The sequence below is a fragment of the Schistocerca nitens genome, chromosome 1 (assembly GCF_023898315.1).
Source record: "Schistocerca nitens isolate TAMUIC-IGC-003100 chromosome 1, iqSchNite1.1, whole genome shotgun sequence".
In the NCBI taxonomy this organism is placed as follows: Eukaryota; Metazoa; Arthropoda; class Insecta; order Orthoptera; family Acrididae; genus Schistocerca; species Schistocerca nitens.
Window position 1 is genome coordinate 992,019,288 of NC_064614.1, and position 17,835 is coordinate 992,037,122.

General features: G+C 36.9%; 1 protein-coding gene across 1 annotated transcript in view; it reads right to left on the minus strand.

The window, feature by feature from the left end:
• The window catches only part of LOC126195200 (protein furry), a 1,217,589-nt gene that overhangs the window by 130,972 nt on the left and 1,068,782 nt on the right, over positions 1-17,835 (minus strand). The window contains exons 33-37 of the mRNA XM_049933718.1: positions 16,314-16,412; positions 14,587-14,740; positions 14,280-14,490; positions 9,051-9,149; positions 3,357-3,657 (exon numbers count right to left, since the gene is read on the minus strand). Coding sequence (XP_049789675.1) covers positions 3,357-3,657; positions 9,051-9,149; positions 14,280-14,490; positions 14,587-14,740; positions 16,314-16,412 — 864 coding nt within the window. The remainder of the gene's footprint in view (positions 1-3,356; positions 3,658-9,050; positions 9,150-14,279; positions 14,491-14,586; positions 14,741-16,313; positions 16,413-17,835) is intronic.

A 17,835-nucleotide genomic window follows, 5' to 3' on the forward strand; every position in this document is an offset into this window, starting at 1 on the left:
GAATATATACTGTGTTCAAACATTATGGGTTACCTCAAAGAGAACAATTTATTGACAAACAGCCAACACAGGTTCAGAAAATATGGTTCTTGTGAAAGATAACTAGCTCTTTATTCTCAGAGAGTAATGACTGCTATCAACAGGGGATGTCAAATTGATTCCATATTTTTAGATTTGCAAAAAGTTTTTTAAATAGTTCCTCAAAAGCAACTTCTCCATTGAACAGCATGTCTATGGAGTATCATATAAGTTGTGGGACTGGATTTGTGATTTCCTGTCAGAAAGATCACAGTTCATTGTAACTGACAGAAAGTCATATATCTGGTGTTTGCTGAGGAAGTGTTATAGGCTCTCTGCTGTTCCTTATCTATATAAATGATTTAGGAGACAATCTGAGCAGATTTCTTAGATTGTCTGCAAATGATGATCTCATTTACCATTTCATAAACTCATCACAAGATCAAAAATAATTGCAAAATGACACAGACAAGATATCTGTCTGGTACAAAACATGGCACTTGATTCTAACAAGGGAACCTCCTCATCGCACCCCCCTCAGATTTAGTTATAAGTTGGCACAGTGGAAAGGCCTTGAAAAACTGAACACAGATCAATCGAGAAAACAGGAAGAAGTTGTGTGGAACTATGAAAAAATAAGCAAAATATACAAACTGAGTAGTCCAAGTGATAGATAAGCAACATCAAGGCCTATTAGAGTTTAGTAGCTCCGTGGTCCCGTGGTTAGCGTGAGCAGCTGCGGAACGAGAGGTCCTCGGTTCAAGTCTTCCACCAAGTGAAAATTTTAATTTTTTATTTTCAGTTTGTGTCAGACTCTTATGTTTTCATCGCTTTTTGGGAGTGATTATCACATCCACAAGAAAACCTAAATCGGGCAAGGTAGAAAAATCTTTTTACCCATTCGCCAAGTGTACAAGTTAGGTGGGTCGAAAACATATTCCTGTCATGTGACGCACATGCCGTCACCAGTGTCGTATAGAATATATCAGACGTATTTTCCTGTGGAGGAATCGGTTCACCTATGACCTTGCGATCAAATGTTTTCTGTTCCCATTGGAGAGGCTCGTCCTTTCGTCTACTAACCGCACGGTTTTGCGGTGCGGTCGCAAAACACAAACACTAAACTTATTACAGTGAACAGAGACGTCAATGAACGAACGGACAGATCACAACTTTGCGAAAATAAAAGTAAAATTATAAGTCGACGGAAGACTTGAACCAAGGACCTCTCGGTCCGCAGCTACTCACGCTAACCACGGGACCACGGCGCTCCTTGACTTCCACTGTCCTTGACGTTGCCTATCTTAGCATGGACTACTCAGTTTGTATATTTTACTAATTTTTTTCATAGTTCCACACAATTTCTTCCTGTTTTCTCGATTGATCTGTGTTCAGTTTTTCAAGGCCTATCCACTGTGCCAAGTTATAACTAAATCTGAGGGGGGTGCGATGGGGAGGTTCCCTTTTAAGTAATGAAAAGTCTGAACCCACCCACATGAGTACTAAAAGAAATCCACTAAATTTCAATTTCTCGATAAATATGTCAAATCTAAAGGCTGTAATATAACTAAATACTCAAGTATTAAAATTGCAAATAACTTAAATTGAGACAATCATATATGTAATGTTGTGGCGAAAGCAAATGGAAGACAGTGATTTATTGATGGAACACTTAGCAAATGCAACAGGTCTACCAAAGAGACTGCTTACATTATGTTTCTCCATCATCTACTACAATACTGCTGTGTGCTGTGGGATTCACATCAGACAGAGTTGACAGAGCACTTGCAAATAGTTCAAAGAAGGGTAGCTCCTTTATATTATCTTGAAATAGGGGAGAGAGAGTGCCATGGATATGATACACAAATTGGTGTGTCAATCATTAAAAAATAGGCAGTTTATATTGTGGCAGGATCTTTTCGTGAAATTTCTATCATCAACTTTGTCTTCAGAGTGTAAAAATATTTTGTTGGAACCCACCTATATAGAAATGAATGATTATCGCAATAAAATAAATCAGATTTCACAGGGAAAGAGTTGAGTGTTCAATTCTGTGCACTGTTCGAGAGTGGAACGACAGAGAAATAGCTTTAAGATGGTTTGATGAACCTTCTACCAAGCAGTTAATTGTGAATTGCTGAGTAATCATGTAGATGTAGACATAGCATCCCAAGAGGAATGGTCAATATTCAGGGATATGTTAGGAATGATCATTCACTCTAAAAATGTACACCTTAAGATCTGAGAGCATTTCTTCATCTTTGATACTGTGAAACAATTCTCCTAATGCACACTCTTTGCCTTCCATATTCTGAGAGGAACAAGTATGAACCAAAACAAGAAAAAATTGCCTAGCAAATTTGGGCTCTAAAATGCATAACTTAAGAGCTATGAGCACTTATTCGGTAGAAGAGCAGTTTTTTCACATTTGCTAAGATGAAAAAGTGCTCTTAGCTCTTGAGGTATGCACTTTGGATCCCATGTATACTGGACATTTTTCCCTGTTTTAGTCCATACTACAACCTCTGAATATGTGGAAAGCAAAGAGATCTGTTCTATGGCATTGAAGATGAAAAACTGCTCGTACCTCTTAAAGCATGCATTTTAAATCCCATGTTTACAACCATATGGCTGGATACTGACCATTCCTCCTGGGGCATCATGTATAAAAGTACAACAAACTACCCTGACTTTCAGAAATTCAGACATTAAGTGTTGTAAATGTATAATAATAGTATAAAATAAGTGTATTTTGTCTCAATATACTATGCTACCCAGAAGGCTATTTGGTAGTGGGTGATACAGCAGGTACTCCAAGAAGAACTAACAAGCTCAATGAACCACAGTGGCCATTTGTTAAGATCCATTCAGACACATATTAACAAAAGTTTCATCAACAAGACAATATAGTCAATGTAACAACTATTTAAATGATACAAACATTAATGGTAGAACTGGAGATTTATTCCAGACTGTAGTAATAGCAAGTACAACCAAAAAAAGGTATGTTAATTATGCAATGAAAAGACTCACATTGTTAAGTGACTTTTAGTTCAGCAGTTATCTGATATCTGCCTCCACATCACTGTAATTTACTTGATCCTTTGTTCAGTTATAACAATTTTTGTGACAGAAAACATTAATTCATTATAGATTTATAACATATTCCTCCACAGATCTTTCTCAGCATGTATACATTTTCTCTTTAAAAGAAAGCCAATACAATGAAACAGTGAGATTTGTTTGCATATTTGTTAATCAGGCAGAATAAATAACTGACAAAGAAGTTATTTTATTCCTTGTGTGTGTAAAACAAAAAGAAAATCTCAGAGCTTTACCTTTCCCATCAGTGGCTGGCGATCCAGTTGCTTTGCGAGTGCAGTAGGAGACAGAGTAGCTGGTGCTACGAGTGTGACCTATGGCACCAGTGTGGTGTGCCACAGGACCTCCACCCCCTTGGTAGACACCCACTCCACCAGGACTACGTTTTCCACCAGTGGTCACTCCAACAGTGGACTCCTTGTTATTCAGATTTGGTGTTGACTTAAAAATTTCCTTCATGAAGTCAAGAGGTCGGAAATCTGATTCAAGAGAATCAACAGCTGCCTCTAATGTGAGTAGTAGCTCTGTTACATATCCCTAAAAAGTAGAGCATTATGTAAAACTAAATTCACTTTTAATTCTTTAAGTATACAAAAATGTAATAATAAAATGTATTTAATTCTGAAGAAGAAGGAAGAATAGTGGTTAGTATCTTGTCAGTGAGGAGGACACTTGAGCTAGACTGTGATTCTAACTTTGAGCAAAGTAAATAAACATCAAATACTTTACAGACCACACACAAGTTTATAAATTAATGCCGGTAACATTTTTCTTTTACAGTCAGGGATAATGTACTAACTTATGTTTGTTTTGGTGTCACTTTGTTAGAAATCACTTTACATGTCCCTATTCAAGAGAGAAAAAAAGGAGACTACACAATGGATAGTCGAGACAAGTGACATCGCAAGGCCTGTTTGGACAATGTTTGTTTGTTTATAGTAAAGGCAGATACCAGATTAAAATTTTATTGGGTGAACCATATGGAAATACAATTACACCACAAGCTAGGTACTCCATCATCTTTTTTTTTTTTTTTTTTTTTTTTTTTTTTTGGGAGTGCATCCAGGACATTATTAGCTCTTGTACTAATATCTTTTATGCATGCACATTTACTTCACAGTGTCAACTGCTTTAAAAAATCATGCACGTGATTCATCTTGAGAATGGCTAAAAGGCTTTCAGCTTCAATATCGGCACAAGAGCTAATAATGACCTGCATGCATTCCCAAAAAATGATGGAAAATTCGATTCACCAGGAAACTTCAAGAAACATACAAAAGGGGTAGGTAGCTGACTGCTGTGTACACAGACAGGAGGTACACAGACAGGAGGTACACAGCCATACCAAATGAGGATACCACCATCCAGGCACACAACATGACAGGCACTTCCCGTTTTCTAATAGCTGCCTTCAGATTAAAGAAATAAATACTGACGCTACCAAGAGCATGTCAGTACATTGTATCCATCTGCCTACAGTGTTGTCTGCTGCCATAGAGAGCATTGACAATCAGGACTACTTCATTTCTGCAAATCAGATTGCAGGTGAAGATTTTCTACTGAGTGTGGACATAAGTAGAAACAGTGATGACACTTTTTCCGTTCCACCAGAGTTCCATCTCAGAATTACATAAATTCTGCTAGTTCCAGCATTTCCAATGAGTTCTACCGTTATGACAGTTTGGGGCAGTTACTGACTGTACATGTTGTGACTTAATTAGAAACTGACAGAAACAGAAAAGTTTCACTAGAACTGCTGAATTTAGTTTCTGGAGTATCTGATGGCTATCCTCATATATCTTAACTAATTGTCCACTATACAGCCTAGCTTATTGTTTGACAACTCAAAGAACACTGGAATGGATATCAACGGTCACATGTTGAATATAACTCGATATATAAATTCCTTAGTATCAAGAAGACTGAGAAACTCAAATGTCTATATATGTGTCTATACTCCACAAGCCATCTTTAAGTTTGTGGTGGAGGGTATTTCTGGGACCACGATCTTTTCCCCTCCTTTCCTTTTCCATTCACAAGTGATATGAGGGAAGAATGGCTGTAGGTAAAGCTCCATATGACACTACTTTTCTCATTGTGATCATTTCGTGATAAACATATGCGAGAGAAAGTAATAAGTTGCCTTATTCTTCTTGGAATTTAAACTCTCAAAGTTTCAAAAGTAAATCTTCCCATGACACACAAGACCTCTCCTATAGTTTCTGCCACTAGAATTCATTGAGTGCGACACTCTTCTGCAGAGTAAACGATCCCATGACAAAATTCACTTCTCTCCAATGGCTCTTCTCTGTCTCAACTATCAAACCTTCTTGGTAAGGTTCCCAGACTGATGAACAACACTCAAGAACTGTTTGAACAAGTATTTTGTAAGCCACTTCTTCCCTGGATATATTACATTTCCTTAAGATTCTCCCAACAAATCTCAACCTGACATCTGCTTTACCTGCAACTATTTTTATGTAAACACTCTACTGTAAGTTGCTCTGGTTGGTTACTCCAAGGTATTTTACAGCATTTAATGTTTCCAGTGATTTGTCACTAATGGAGTAATGGAACAGTAGAGGATCTACTCAACAATTTAAGTGCAATATGTTACACTTATTTGTGTGCAGGGCCAACTGCCAGTCTCTGTTCCAATCATCAACCCTATGGAGGTCTTCCTGCCTTTTGCTAATATTTTGGCATTGCAACCTTCCTACAGATAACAGCAACATCTACAAATAGCCACATGGACTCTCCAACATTATTCACTAAAATGTTAATATAAACTGTAGAAAGTAGTGATCCTGTAACACTCCCTTGGAGTGGTCTTGAAATTACCTTTACATCTGTCAGTTTTGTTCCATTAAGAACAACATGATTAGTCCTATCTCAGTGAAGTCCTGTACCCAATCATAAATCTGATCAGACACCTAATAAGCTCATATTCTGTTCACTAACAGATAGTGCAGAACTATATTAAATGCTTTCTGGAAATGAAGGAACAAGAGTTTAGGAAGATTTTTTTAAAGTGGAGATTTTTGTTCTCCAATAATGTCATAAGTAGAAACACAAAATGTATTCCATAATCCAACAACAGATCAATGTCAACAATAAATGCCTATAATTGTGTGTCCATCTGATGACTTCCCTTAAAAATGGGAATGGCCTGCATTTTTTCCAATAGTTAGGTACCCTTTGTTGCTCCGATAAACTACAGCTAGAAGGAGACCATGTTCTTTTGCATAATATCTGTAGAATCTTACAGGTATCTTTTCTGGTTCTAATGCCTTTCCACTGTTGAGCAGTTTTAGTTGATTTTCTACTCTATTATCATTTATCTCAGTACGTACCAGTTTCGCATTTGTGCTATGATTGAAAAAAGGAATCATATTACGCCATTCTGAGGGTAAAACAATTCTGGAAGACCAAGTTCATTATTACAGCCTTTTCTCTGTCATCTTCTGTTTTGGTGCCAGTATGGTCACTGAGGCATTGAATGGACTACTGCAATCTGCTTACTGCTTTATGTAAGACCAAAATTATTTAGGATTTTTAATCAGATTCACTGAATATTTCTCACATCACTCTCCTCACATTCATTTTGGCACCATTCATATTCCGTTTGTCTATCAGGCTTTGACTTCACTTTGATTAGAGATAAAACTTTCTTTGTTTTCACAGCAACTTGCTAACGTGGCTACTGAACCATGGTGGGTCTTTTCTGTCCTTCACAACTTTGCTTGGCACGTACTTGTCTAAAGCTTATTTCACAAAACTTTTGTGTTTCGCTCATATACACTCCACATTTTGATCCTCAGAGCTGAATATTATTAGATGATGACTATTTAGATATTTGGCTATTTCTCTCCTGTCACTCTTGCTAGTCAAAAATATTTTTCTACCTTTTTTTTAACATTTCTTGTGATACACATAGTCACTGATGCTATCACAGCCATATGATTATTGATTTTCTCCACTATATTAACTGATTCAAAATGTCTGGATCTGTTAATTATTAGGAGGTCTAAGGGATTGTCCTCAGGTGTTGGTTCATTAACTATTTGCTCAAAGCAATTTTTTCACAAGACATTAAGAATGATCTCACATGAATCCTTTTCTCTGACACCAGTTTTAATTGTGTGACTCCATTTCTATGAAAGGCTAGATCATGTCTCCCCTAATTACAATAGCATGACCAGAAAACTTACTCATGATATTCTCCAAGTTGTGTCTAAAGCGCTCTGACACTACAGCTCCTGACATAGGTGGTCTATAAAAGCATTTAATTACCATGTTTGAGCCACCTTTGATGCTTACCTTTATCCAGAGTATTTCACATTCAGAATATGTAATAAATTTACTACATGTTATTGAGTTCTGCTGCAATAAATATGCCACCACCATTGGCAACCAACCTGTCCCTGCTATACGCACTTCAACCTGAATTTAGGATTTCGTTGCTATTCACTTCTGGTTTCAAGCAACTTTCTATCCCTAACAACACTATTTGAAAGCTATTACTTTTAATAGGTGATACCAATTCTGGGACTTTACCATGGATGTTCTTTCCAATTTGTTAATCTCATACGAACATTTTCTATTTCCAATATGAGAGGACAAACATTCTCTGTGAATAATGTGGCTGATTTATCTACAATTTTGGCTGTTGAGTATTTGGAAATCAGGCTTTCTTTTCCATGCGTAACTGTAGGTTACCTTGTTAATCAACAGACAAAACACTTGCTCATTTAATATACATCCACGCTATCTTGTGCTACCTCCTCATTCAATTGCTGTAATTTTCAGCATGTTGCAGCAATTTATACAAGACATCAGTCTAAATACAGTACTGCAAATACGTAACTAAGTTAACAATATAATAGAGGGAAACATTCCACGTGGGGAAAAATATATCTAAAAACACAGATGATGTGACTTACCGAACGAAAGTGCTGGCAGGTCGATAGACACACAAACAAACACAAACATACACACGAAATTCAAGCTTTCGCAACAAACTGTTGCCTCATCAGGAAAGAGGGAAGGAGAGGGAAAGACGAAAGGATTTCGGTTTTAAGGGAGAGGGTAAGGAGTCATTCCAATCCCGGGAGCGGAAAGACTTACCTTAGGGGGAAAAAAGGACGGGTATACACTCGCACACACACACATATCCATCCGCACATACACAGACACAAGCAGACATTTGAGGATCTACAAGTCCCATCTTTGTATCCGCTTGTTAACTTGGTTATATCTAAAAACACACATGTCTGCTTGTGTCTGTGTATGTGCAGATGGATATGTGTGTGTGTGCGAGAGTATACCTGTCCTTTTTTCCCCCTAAGGTAGGGTAAGTCTTTCCGCTCCCGGGATTGGAATGACTCCTTACCCTCTCCCTTAAAACCCACATCCTTTCGTCTTTCCCTCTCCTTCCCTCTTTCCTGATGAGGCAACAGTTTGTTGCGAAAGGTTGAATTTCGTGAGTTTGTTTGTGTGTCTATCGACCTGCCAGCACTTTCGTTCGGTAAGTCACATCATCTGTGTTTTTAGATATAACTAAGTTAACAAGCAGATACAAAGATGGGACTTGTAGATCCTCAATATTTTGATCTACAGATGTTATACTTTAATGGTGTCAGTTTGAGTGTTCAGTCAAATAGTAGATTCTGTCTTTATGTGCAATATTTTCATGACAATAACAGCTGAATACCTGAAAGCTCACCATTAATGAACCACAGTGAGAAAAACTGAGAGAAGTAAATTTATTCTGGCAATTATGAAACTAGGAAAAGTCAGAGTGACGCAATTAAAAAAGGATAGAGGAAATGAAAGGAAAGTGAATGTCATGAAAGAATATCTATAATGAATAGTGAAATTTACAAACATTTTTCAGTGCAGAAAAGATTGCCACATTGAGAGATAGTTACCTGCATATCCTCTCCTTGCTCTGCAACAGTTTCAACCAAACGAGACAAAATGTCGGACAGCATACGGGATGTAATTGGTACCCTTAAAGCTCGAAATACCTGTAAAAATATTATTTGTTACTGTCATGTAATTTAGTTAACAAAAAGCATAGTAGTTCCAATTAGAACTGCAATTTTCTTCACAAAATTAAAAGGGAGACAAGGAGTTTTCAGTATAGTATGAAAATGAAACTTTTAGAGTTCAGAAATCATTCCTAGTCTGCTTTTTATAGTTTTTACAAGAATGGAGTTATTTATGGATTTATGATATAGTTAAGATATTTCAAATGTGTTGTGCGAGGAATAAAGACTAGTATTGAATGCCACAAAAGAAAAGTTAGTTCGTTGGTAGGTCTGGTTTGAGTTACCTGACCTGACCACTGGAACAAAAAAGAGAAAAAGACTGACAAAAGAAAATAATTAACTTTTGTTGTGAAAATATGGATCTTTACACGTTGTAAAACTTAGTGTAATATTGAACTTAAGATATTATGAAAATGGAGAAAAGAACTATCAAAGAAAGCAGAATAATTTACATCAATAATTCTAAATTTCAGAAAATCATACCAATATAATCTAACAATAAGTAAAAATTAAATGAAAAAAAAAATTGAAAAAGGAAACAATTTATTGCCCTGGAACATAAAAAGGAAGTTGAGCTAACATAGGTACATAAAGAAGTAGTACAGTGAAAAATCAGTTATCTAAAAAGCACCTGAATATGAATAAATAAATAAAAAAAAACTGGACAAACACATTATTCAAAGTAAACAGGAAGAGAATAAAATAAAATAATGGATATTGTGAATATTTTAGGAAGTATGTTGGTAAATGGGTTACACAAATGCTCTTGCAGGAATAATGCATCATCTTAACATTGAGTCACAATAGAATAACAGGCACTCACAATAGAGTGAACGAGCATTTTATCAGTAATCTAGCCACATCAGATATACTTCTAAATGTCACACATTATAACTATAACCTCAGGAGTAAAAGTGACTTCTGCTAATGAATTGTATACCTTCTTATATTTACTGTAGCACTGATACCATAATTTAACTATTGCTGTTGTGGTCTTCTGCCCGAACACTTGTTTGCATATAAGTCTATCCTTTGTAAGCCTGTTTCTTTCTGAATAACTAGTGTAAACTACAACCATTTTAACCTGCTTGCTGTATTATGACTTGACCTCTCTCTACAATCCTTCCCCTCCTCCCCCCCCCCCCCCCCCCCCCAATCACCCATCAAGTATAAAATAGGTAAGGCCTGCTGGATGCCTCTGAATCTGTCGTATCAACTGAACCTTTCTCTTAGTCAAGTTGTGCTAGAAATTTCTTTTCTTTCCATTTTATTTCAGTACTACTTTATTATTTACTCAATCTACCCACCACATTTCAAAAGCCTTCATTCTCTTCTTGAATATTACAGTAGTATGCATTTCATACATATTGTCTTCTTGTATGAACTGTTTCATTGTCCACTTTCACTTCTGTACAGGGCTTCACTTTAGACAAACACCTTCAGAAAAGACTTCATAAAACTTAAATTTATATCTTATGTTAAGGAATTCCTGTTTTCCAGTGATGTTTTCCTTCCTATAGCCAGTCTTCATTTCACATCCTCTCTACTTTGACCATCAGCAATTATTTTGTTGTCCAAATAGAAAGAGTCATCTATTATTTTTAGGGTCTCATTTCATAACATAATTCCCAATTAATCATCTGATTTGATTCAACTTCATTCCATTACCCTTATTTTACTTTTGTTGATGCTCAACTTGTAGCCTTTTTTCAAAACATTACCCATTAAGTTCAAATGCTCTACATTGCCCTTTACTGAGTATGAAAGAATTACAGTGCCATCTGCCAACATCTAAGTCTTTTTGTTTTCCTTCCTTAACCGTAATTCACTCTCCAAATTTTTCTTTAGTTCCCTTTACTGCTTGCTCAATGCACAGATTGACTAACATTAGGGATAGGCTACAGTCCTGTCACACTTCCTTCTCAAGTACTGCTTCCCTTTCATGTCCTTCTACTCTCATAACTGCAGTCTGATTTCTGAAAAAGAGGTATATAACCTTTCCCTCCTTGTATTTTATCTCTGCTGTCTTCAGACTTTTGAAGTGTATATGATGATAGACCTACAACCTTTTGCTCCTTGTACTATGCCCCTGTTATTTTCAGAATTTCAAAGAGTTTATGGTGATAGGAAAAATAGGATGGAAAATAAGAGGCTAAAGAGAAGAAGCATCATGACTGGGGAAGGGGGAGAGGGAGAGGGAGAGGGAGAGGGAGAGGGAGAGGGAGAGGGAGAGGGAGAGGGAGAGGGAGAGGGAGAGGGAGAGGGAGAGGGAGAGAGATCAATGAGCAATGTTTGCATTCTAAGAAAATGTTTTAGAACTGGAAAAGGGTGTTAGCAAAAGAAAGGAAAAGGAAGATTATTGAATCAAGCAAACTACATTAACAAAGCAGAGTTCCGAATCTACTCTGCAGACGTTTATCGTTTCCAGATTCTGTGATTGTTTCCAAAACAACTACAAAATGAAAGAACATGAATTTGTTGAGAACACTGTGAAACATTTTATAACGCTGTTGTGCAGGAATGTCTGAAAGTAGGTCTGGTTTTTAAACTTCAATAGTTAACATTAATCAATGAAAAGTGTGATAAACATATCTCGTATGTAATTATAGTAAAAAAAATACATGTCAGTTAAATTGTGTATTTATTTTTTAATTTTAAAAATTCAGTCAGTTTGATTATGAACTTTAAACAGTTGTCAAGTTTAAAGTGTGGACATTTTTAGTATTGTCGTAAATTATATAGCCTCTTGGAAAGGGGATGTACCTATATGAACCCCATTCACATTGGCTTGAATGTGTAGTCAAGAACACTTCGAACGTCGTGCTGCAGAAATATTGATCCAGCAACATATTCTGCAGTGCTTTCTGATTCTGATCGGTAGCTGCATCGTAAATATTGGATATGTGCCATCATATTTCTTATGTACTTTCATGTTCGTGCGACAAGAACAACAAAAATGTTATTACTTTCTTGTTATATGAGCCCATAGCTTCTATATTTTTTTAAAAAAATTTCAGCTGAAAGCATCATTTAAAATGAAAATTTTGTTTGTTCATATTCTCAGACGATGCGGAAGTTGGTAACCCAGCTGCTAACATTTAGGAAAGACATGTAAGTTTCTAGTTGGACATTTTTGAGAGGATTTCACTTAGAAGTTTCCCCATTATTTTGTAATAGATTCGAGACCCCTATGAAAAATTGTGGGTAGGGGGAGACCTGCACTCGAAAATTCTCACAGCCTGCTTACAATATACAGTTGAGTATGTTATGTCCGTACACCCTTTGCAAATTTATATTTGAACATCGATTGTAAAGACATACCAGTGCAGCAGTTGTTAATACTACCAAGAAATTCGTCGTAAAATGAACTCGCATCAACCCGCAGACAGCTGTTAATTGATAATTTATTCACGGCTGGTTTCGCTGCACTAAAGCAGCATCTTGAAGTGGCTATACTGTCACATAGATTAGCACACGGAGACAAACCCAATTTTCATGGTCACAGAATCCACGAGAGGAAGTATTCAACAAATAATAACCGGCAGAGCGTTGGGACGAACAATGCAGGAGATGAGGCACTCATTTTGTTGTTCAGATCCTTGTAAAAGACTACAGTCGTGAATAAATCATACATTATCAACTGTGTGTGGTTTTATTCAAGTTCATTTTAGCTGTGTTATAAAGTTGTATGTTCTTTTCGTGATTCGCTACTGAGGAAATTTAGAGAACCAGCATTTGAGGCTGACTGCAGTACAATTTTAGTGCCGGCAACTTACATTTCACAGAAAGACCACAAAGATAAGAGAGATTAGGGATCGTACAGAGACATATAGGCAGTCATTTTCCCCTCATTCTGTTTGGGAGTGGAACAGGGAGAGAAGATGCTAGTTGTGGTACGAGGTACCCTCTGCCACTCACCGTATGGTGGATTGCAGAGTATGTATGTCGATGTAGATGTAGATGTAGATGTAGATGAGGAAAGATAAATGGGAACAGATGGTGAATACAGCAAATGGAAGGGAAAGGCGTGGTAGAGAGGAGGAGGCTGATCTTAAACCAGACAAAAATAGGAAGAAAGTAGGTTGAGAAAGGAAGTTGTGTGATGATAAAGTTAGTTTCACTGATATCATTCTGTACAATACTTTTGTCTCTTTGAATTCCTACAGTACTTTGTCTCATTGAATTCCTTGAACTCTTTTCTGTCATCTCACTATCCACCCTCGTCCCACTTTTTTGACTTCATATTTTTATCCACTCCCTTTAAACTTTTCTTCTTTTATTTCCCCATACTTTACTTATTACTCCTTTTTAACAGCTGGAATTTTTACTTTCCGCTTTCTCCTGCTGCTCAAAGTTGTTTTCTCTCCCCAGTGTAGTCTGGCTCCTCCCATCTATCCCTCGAGTTGGTGTCATACACCAACTCCCATAGATCCCGAACTTCCTAAAACAATTCATGATGGATAGCCTTGTTATTAAATGATTTCTGTATCAAACAATAGTTGCAGAAAATCCACTGTGTTAGTATTTTATATTATTTGAGTATGCTGTAAATGGGACACTTCATATCTGTTCTGTTCTGCTGCTTGTTACAACAAACATAATGGAAACAGTGGTCTATAATTTTTACATCTATACATTTAACAAAAACAAAGCAGGCAGAAAATAAATCTTAAGAATATGCATAAAAATGTAACATTTATTAATATTTCACTTTTATATGAAGGACATTCACTTGTGATATCTTACCATAAATAATGGAGTCTGAGAGCAATTCTGCATTCTCAAGAGCCATCCTCATAACTTACTTTTATTTCACAGTATGAGAAAAACATTTACAAAAAAACATACATTATAATCAGTTTCAGGTAGTTTTACAGTGGAGGCTACATAATCTATCTTACATGTTCCCAGCCGCTTTTTGCAACTCAAACAACTTTATGGTAGCAGTTTCCAACGAAGTCATGAAATGTAGTATTAGTTACCTTAGAAATATGACGGTTATTTGCCATATGCTACTTATAAAGCGAAATTTATTAGATTAGAAATGTGAATATTAAAAAAAATATTCAGAGTAATGACTGAATTACATTATTGTGCCTATCTTACCTGGAGTGAACGACCAGCATAATGCCTTGATGAACATGATAAGCCAAGTTGAAGTGCTGTTTGAGCCCAGCGTTCACTAATCAAAGCATGTGGTAGTGATTCTCTGAATACTCTTAGCACATGCTGCAGGAAAGTATCAAGCTGTTCTACACTACGCACTGACCAAACTTTTGCAGTAATATCTTCATAATTCCAAAGAGGCTGATTATGCCTATATTAAGACAGAACATAATAAAATTATTAACTATATTCATCCATAGATAGGTCTTGAGTAAATAAGAAATTTGAATCTATTGCCATCTATCACCTGGAAGCTATGAATTCTATAAGAGACTTGATGACATCCTGTATTGGCATGTTAGGTCCTGGTTGTGGACCTGTCCAAGCTGTTGCATCTTCTGGTGTAACAATTACTGGTGGTGTTGTACCTTGAGTCAATGCAGCATTACTTGATGATTCCCCTGAGGTAATGTTAGAAAAACTATATTCACACAATTGACTTTAGACAACACTATATTTGTCACAATCTATCAATAGCTAAATTAGTTTAGTTATTCAAGACTCACTTAAGAAAATATTTATACTTCTTTTAAAAGTGCTCATGGCAATAAAGAGTTTACTTCTTTGAATTCTGTAGCTTTAAAATAGTTAGGGTTTTTGCCCTACAGCAGTTGCACTACATTTTATCCTAATTACAGATTGTTTCAAAGAAACTTCACATTCTCTCTTTTTTTTTAATAAACTCCTTTTGAAATCTATTCCACACAATATTCTCTATAAATTTTTGATTCATTCTTTCCTCCAAAACTGCATTTGAAAATACCTACAGTGTCATTATGACTTGTTATGCATCATATGATTCAGATTTTTCTCAGTGTTTAAGGATTTGTCTTCTAAACAGATTATGTTTACATATTGACAGATTGTGCTTGGTTTCTGTTTGAAAGAGGAAGCCTGCAACACTTCTGCGACAATAAACACCCCTAGAATTACACCCTTACTGAAAAAAGAATTTTGAGGCATATGGCTCTCAATGAATTTAAATGGCTGACACACACAACAAAAATGAATAAGACACTGAAAAAGTATGCTACAGCCTACGCTTACTTGCTCACAAAGCAAGCTTCCACACTGTTAGAATTGCATACTTTGCACAGTTTCACAGTATTCTACAATGCAGAATTATATTCTGGGGTAGCTCAGCTGCTAGCTTAGTAATCCTCCTGACCCAAAAAAAGAGCTATAAGAGCAATGCACCATGCAAAACAGACTGACTCATGTAGGCCCCTCTTTCAGAAGTTTTCCATTCTCCCTCTCTCCTGTGTTTTTATTCTAGAAAATTGTAAATATGTGACGAAAAACATCAGAGAGAGAAATAAAAACTGTAATGCACATGAACACAATACCAGCAAAAAGACAAACTCCATGTTCAGTCAGTAAGGACAACAGCCTTTAAAACCTCCATTACAAATAGTGCAATACCAATGTACAATAGGTCTGCCACATAAGATTATAGTTATTTCTTCATTTTATCTGTTTCACAAATTCCTAAGGGCATTCTTATCAGATCTATTCAGTGGCTGAATTCTTAAACCATGTGAAGTACAACAGACATGAAGCAAGAATATGCTGCTGCTAAAGCAAGATCAAATATAATTAAATTATTGTACAGTTATAAACCTACTGTTACAAGTCATTTCAGTATGAGTTAAAATTTATGCTCACAGCATTTTTCCCCCTTCTTTATATTTGCTTGAATTCTTTTTCAAATGTGTGAGAACCTAGAGGCAAAAAATGGCTGTGGAATAACATGTGGTACCTTTCATCATCCTTTATATTTTGTACATGAAATGATAAATCACAAGTTTAAAAATATCAGTTCAGTACACACACATTTTTAAAATCAGTTAGACAATTTAACACATTCATTGTATGTATTTTTATCTTATTCTGGATTTTCGTACTTAGAAGCAATTTTGAGATAACAACTTCAAAGGAAATTGTGGACAGCTACCTATCCAATCTGGAACTCACCTCCATGGGTAGATACACTGGCAGCAGGAGTAGCTGCTGTTCCTGGCAAATTGGTTGGTATAGGACTGTGAAGATAACTGTCAAATTCTGCATTTGGTTCTATAAATTAAAAAAAATCACTCAAGATTAGTCCCACATTGTTACAGCTATAAATTTATTAATCAGTAGAATACAGGGCCTGAATCATGAAATTATGAATAGTAATGCAGTTTTAAAGATGAGAAAGGTACAAATAATGTCAAGATTTCAGTTATAATTAATATGCACCATAACTAGTCATCACAAATATAGCTACACTCTAATACTTAGCTATACTCTAATACTTCAGTTCTTGTTTTGATTGATTGCTCTCAATTCAGTTCTATCTTCCATGTAGTAAATTCTAAATGAAGCTTGTTGTGACAGTGCCATGACATTTAACAGTGCCGCCCGACAGTACGCGCAAACGGCGATAGAGGTGCTCCGCAACTCGGCTGAGCGCGGGAGCGCCACCTAGCTACGAACGGCGCCGGCCGCATTTCACGGCATGGCAGTCGAATAAGAGATACTGAGTTGTTGTCATGTAACCAGCTATTGTTTCTAAGTGAGTGTGTTTGAATATCCACGCAATTATTGGTGATTAAAGGTTATAACACTTTTTGGCGACGAGGTCGGATATTTCCACTGCGTTGTGGATTTGTGTGTTTGTGACGGGGCAGACATGGAACAGCTTATGCAAGCACTCATTGAACAACAAACACAGCTGACGGCTGCTATTCAGGCATTGTCGGCTCGCTTACTCATCGGCTGTCTTCCTCCTCTCTGCCTCCATTCCCTCCTTACGATGAGGCCACTGAAGACTGGGGGGATTATGAGAAGCGTTTGCGGCAACACTTCTTAGCTTTCGGCCTTGTTGACGCTCCTATGTGTAAGTCGTTATTTCTATCTTGGATTTCCCCACGGATCTATCAGCTGCTATCTCAGTTAGCCCCTCTGCGTGAACCTGCCTCTCTGTCCTTCCAAGAAATGTGTGACTTATTGTCTAACTATTACCGAAAAAACACCCACGTCGTTGCCGCCCGCGTGGCGTTCTACCGGTGTCATAAACAGCCCCATCAATCTTACCGGGCTTGGCGGTGGAACTACACGGTCTGAGTAGGAAATGTCAGTTTGTCATGGACACTCATCATGAGTCTTATGCTGATTCAGTGGTTAGGGATGAAATTCTACGGCTTGCTCCTGATAAAGAAGTTTGGCAACGTGCCCTACAACTGCCAAACCCATCGTTGTCGGAAGTTCTAAGCATCGCTCAATCCTTTGAAGTGTCTCACGCTGCTGGCACGCAAATAGACGCATGGTGTGATGTAGGCGCTGTACAGTCAACTTTCGACACGGACAATTTAAGAGATACTGAGTTGTTGTCATGTAACCAGCTATTGTTTCTAAGTGAGTGTGTTTGAATATCCACGCAATTATTGGTGATTAAAGGTTATAACACTTTTTGGCGACGAGGTCGGATATTTCCACTGCGTTGTGGATTTGT